This window comes from Phaethon lepturus, unplaced genomic scaffold (assembly GCF_000687285.1).
Source record: "Phaethon lepturus isolate BGI_N335 unplaced genomic scaffold, ASM68728v1 scaffold3640, whole genome shotgun sequence".
Lineage (NCBI taxonomy): Eukaryota > Metazoa > Chordata > Aves > Phaethontiformes > Phaethontidae > Phaethon > Phaethon lepturus.
The window spans coordinates 8,312-13,305 of record NW_010512436.1 but is presented as its reverse complement, the minus strand read 5'-3'; the positions used below and the strand labels follow the sequence as shown (position 1 = coordinate 13,305).

At 38.7% G+C, this 4,994-nt stretch overlaps 1 protein-coding gene across 1 annotated transcript in view; it reads right to left on the bottom strand.

Annotated features, from left to right (window-relative positions):
• LOC104620618 (pericentrin-like) overlaps window positions 1–4,994 on the bottom strand; it is a gene marked incomplete at both ends in the record, with an annotated part of 24,152 nt that overhangs the window by 13,203 nt on the left and 5,955 nt on the right. The window contains 3 exons of the mRNA XM_010286900.1: window positions 277–441; window positions 3,004–3,106; window positions 3,851–4,131. Coding sequence (XP_010285202.1) covers window positions 277–441; window positions 3,004–3,106; window positions 3,851–4,131 — 549 coding nt within the window. The remainder of the gene's footprint in view (window positions 1–276; window positions 442–3,003; window positions 3,107–3,850; window positions 4,132–4,994) is intronic.

Genomic DNA, 4,994 nt, shown 5'->3' with positions numbered 1-4,994 from the left:
AAAAAAAAAAAAAAAGAATTACTAAATTACCTGTTCTACATGTGACATTAACCCCTTAGGCAATGCCCAAGAACAATACTACTAAGGACTGAATTCTCCAGAGGTTTTTATGATCTTGAGTTGGTAACCATTCTCTGTAACAGCAAACCTGTACAACAGGCAAGATAGCGAAAGAAAACCAAGTGCCAAAGGTTCCAATGACATACTAATGGCTATGGCATTGCTCGCTCACCAAGCTCCAGACAGCCCATTTGCTGGCCATCACGATCATTTTACCTTAGGACTGTAAGTTTCTACCACTCGTTTGTTTTCAGTTTCAACAGTTGCTTTAGCCAGTTCAGATTCAGCCTGTTTCAGTGCATTCTGCAAAATGTTTCTCTCTCGCTGCCAAGCATCTCTTTCCACTTCTTGAACAGAGTCAGTACCATCCGTAGATGTGATCTAAAAAAGAAATCCAAACGAAGTGAGCTGTGACAGCTTTTGGACATTACATCCACAGACAAACATCTCAAACTGAATAATAACCTAACTTTATGCACAAATTAAATCATAAAAATAATGAGCCTGAAAAATCAGCAATGGCATTCAGGTGTCAAACAGCAGGATGAGAAACTGAAACACACAATCAACTCTTCTTAAGAAGTATCAAATTAATTGTTAATCAAGCTCCCCTTCTCTACAGATTTGTCTGATGAACTTTAGAAGAATCCTATTCCCTTTAATAACAGAGGGTCTCCCAAACACTTGGAAACAGAACCAAATCATGTGGCTTTCTTCCACATCCACAGGCAGTACAGAAACTGTGAAGAAAGATGTCGGTGTATATGCACGCACAAAAACATGTTGTGAGGCATCTACATAATTATGAAAAAGTCACATTCAGTTCTGAAAAATTCCATTTTGTGGTACGTCATCTCTTGTAGGAATGAGACCCACAACCCCAGGTCCAATTCTTTGTGGGAGAGAATTCTGTCTTCATAACTCTCTTTGTATGGACTATCAATTTTATGGTCAACAGTTACATCACTGCATGGATGCATCAGAACAGAGAAACAAAAGGTATTTTTTGCAGTGGTTAATGGTTTATCCCTTGAAATAAAGTTTGTACATTAGAGCACCCAGTACACACTACTGACCCCAATTTCTCCTAGCAACTTATTTTAGTACAACCTTATTAGGTGCTTGAACTTTTTCAAGAGTCATTTCTTATTAATACCTTAATAAGGTATTAATACCGTACTAACACATGCCATTTACATTTGTTCTCTATGACAAGAGCACAACTTGTCAAGTAGAAAAAATTTTTTATAATGAAGTTTAATAAACCAGTACTAACACATGCCATTTACATTTGTTCTCTGAAGAGCACAACTTGTCAAGTAAAAAAAATCTTTTATAATGAAGTTTAATAAACCACAACCATTTAAGTCTTTTTACTGCCTGCAATATATACAGCAACAAATGGGGATTCCAATGCTATCCATGCCTTCCTGGCACATAATCCATCTGCCTCCCTTTTGACTTTGCAACTTCTTTAAAATTGCTGAAAGCAAAGGCTCTCCACTTCTCAGCTTCTTCTTAACATTTCTCAGAGTTAAAAAAAAAATGCTTCAAGAATCTAACACTACCTTCAGTGTTGTTTTGAAATTAGGTATTTATTTCTGTCCAAGTTAAACTCTTGTCCTGTTCTGCACTCTTGTCCTGTTATCTAATTCACAGATGTTCTATTCAATTTCAGGTTTTTATACTGAAGTTAGATAAACTGAAGCACTCCTACATACAGCTTTCACTGGCATGGCAGTGTCTAACACAGAAGACCTAATGGCATCAGAGGAAAAACAACCCAAACTATTTTTTCTTTTCCCATAGAGTAATAACTTGGAGGGAGCTGAGCCAGAAAAACAGCTCAGCTCTGGAGGGAGTTCTGCCAAGTTGAATTTAAACAGAGCCATAAGGTTGTCTTGTTCCCCCACAGGCTTTCCAAAGCACAGGCTTAGCCAAAATAACGCCATGAACACCTACTTGGGAAGAGGTTACATCCCCCTCCTGAAGGCCGGAGATGATCCATTTGGCAACCACCTAAGTGGCTGCACAGGCGACTGAAGGAAAATATTATTGTATTTTGTAAGCAGTTAGACACAGGGAGAGCTTGCAGCATGCCTAGCCAGCTTGTTGTACATCAGAGTTGTATTACAGACCACATGAGAATGACAGAAGTTACAAAAGTCTCTTCAGGTACCAGACAGTCAGAACTCCCCCAAAGGTGTGTTTTCTGGGGCTCTGCTATCAAGCAGCTGAGGGAATAGAGAGAGGCTGCATTGAACAGAGCCAAGACTTTTAGTTAGCCTTAAATCCCAAAATTTTGGCTGAAAGGGCTGCAATGTGGTTGAAGATCTCTTTCTTTATTACAAGAGAAAGATATAAATGATAGCAAAGGGCAAAGTTATCTGGTAAATAAGATGGAATTTAAAAGCTGTGTTTTTCTGATGTATTTTGTATGAATAGACCTGAGCTCAGTCTTTGATAAACCCTAGGCTTGTATAAAATATTTGCAGTACTGCAAACATCAGTCAAAGCACCCCTCCTGAGATGACAAACCACTGTTGAGCTTTTCGAAAATTACTTGATGATTTGCTCAAAAACCAACTATCTCTGGATGCATACAGAAACAGCAGCAACCCATCCCAGGGTCTGATATCCGTGGACATATTACACATCTAGGGAAAAAAAAAATGCGATCACAAGCAGACTCTGCAATACAACAAAAAACCAAGAGTCCGATACTAAAATATGTTAATATAAAGACAGTGTGAGTACAAGAGTACATCTTTTTCCCATCCCCAAGGCAAAGCACAATTTTCCTCAGAATGTTTACCAAAAAAGGAAGGCGGGGGGGGAATAAAGTCAATCAATCAACTACATGTGATTGACATGCAACCCAAAGAATACAGAACAACTTACTGATAATCAACAAATACAAGAAATATATGCTGTTTTCCTTACCTGAGATGCAGAAGGAGACAATAAATCTGATTTTAGTTCCTTCAACGTCTGCAGTAAAGAGGCTACAGCTTCATCATTTGATGTAGACCAGTCGTTAACTGTTCTGTTAAACAGAAATACTTTTTCATTATCAAGTCGATTTGTAGTAATGTTAATGTACACTTCATTCCTTTTCCCCACAGGATGATCTTTAAGTTTTAAGGCTGTACTTATGTGCTATTCATTACTCAAAATACTATGAATACAAACAGAAAATAGCAATTTTTGTTAATTTGTAAGACTAGAATTTCTAAATAGTGCTGCATAAGGATTTATTCAGAAGTCTGTATTTTATACCAGTCTGAAATTCTGTTACGCGAATTCAGGCTGCAGCAAAACATCACTAGTATTTTACTCTGCTGCCAAAGAAATAATAAATTATTGCTATCTGGCCACGCATTCCTGACCCCTAGTTTGTCCCTGCCATCCTCAATGGAGTTTCCCATTCTAAACCTGCAGATATGTTGATTAACCTGTTTTTTTGATTGCTCTCTAATTAGACTGCTGCAGTTGCCAAACTACCAAATAATTCTTTCCAGTAGGGTTTTTTTGGAGTTGTTCTTCTTAAGCAGGGTCACTTCACAGATCTAGTTCAAATGCAGGCATATAAGTTTCTAATGGGAATAACTGCAGTGGGATGACAATAACTAGAGTCTGCTGCCTCCAGGAAACCATGGTTTCACACAAAGTTGAGTCTTGTAAGCAGATATAGCACTCGCTCCCTTCAGCACAGGGCTCTCAGCCATGACCCACACAAGTTCAGAAGCAGGATGGAAAGAAAACTACTATTTTATGAGCAACTACTCACTTATCTAAAGTTTTATATATGAAATCATTCAGGTGCACAGCTACAAAAAGCAACTGCTGTCTTATCTTCTCTAGCTGTTGTTGCTGCTGTTGCAAATGTGATTTTTCAGTTTCTTTTGTCATGGGCTGTTTGACATTTCGATCTTTGTTTAAGGTACACAACAGGTCTTGCCGACAGTTTGGAGATGGAAGATTTCTTTCTTTTTCTTCTAATATTGTCAGTATATCCTGCAGCTCTTTAATTCTTTGTTCATCCCTCTGGTGCTGCTGTTCCAAGTTTTGCTATTTGAACAGAATAAGTAGTTAATTGCATCTTATACATATACCCACACGCACACACACATATATATACACATACATACATATAAGCATTTTTTGATTTTTTTTTTTTAATATACACAAAGACTGCAAATAAAAGCATCACACCTAACTAGCACATCTATCTCAGTGTTCCTTAACTCGCAGACCACTTATAGGGGAAGTCTTACAGTACTGCCTTCCAGGGCCACTGGGAAACCGTTTAAGGACTCTGGAGTGGGCATTTTCTCCATCCATTTCCAGGCGTGGTGACTGACAAGTCTCCAGAGAGCCTGCAAAGCCTCCCTCCTCCTCTAATGAAAGTGAAAGAGCTGAGAAACAAGAAGGGTGAAATTGGTACTGTCACAAACCATAATTAGTCGTCTAGCTCAAAATAAGGGTAATGACATGAAACCTAGTTTGGTTCTGTTCTGCATTTAAGCCATATTCTTCTCTATCTGTTAACAACATGTAATTCCCAGCACAGGCAAAGTCATAAAGATCAACTTCGGTCAACAATAAACCCAGATACAAGCCCCTGAAAACAGCTGCATTTGAGAAATGCATGAAAAGAGCTCATCTAATGTGTTTTTCAGAATGCTTTGTTTAAGGGAAGGAAGCATTTCAATTAAAGAACACCATCCACAGGGTTAAATCCCAGTTTGTGGCTATTCCAGTGTAAAGCAAGGCTTGCAGAGGCATTCTCACCAGTCTCTCTTGGTCTCTCTGCCAGTCCTTCTGTTTCTCTAGCTCTGTCTGTTGCTGCTGTCTTCGCACTCTCTCGCTCTCCTCTTTCTTGTTTTTGTCTTGCTCTTTCATTGTCCTGAAGAGCGACTGCAGTTGTTCCC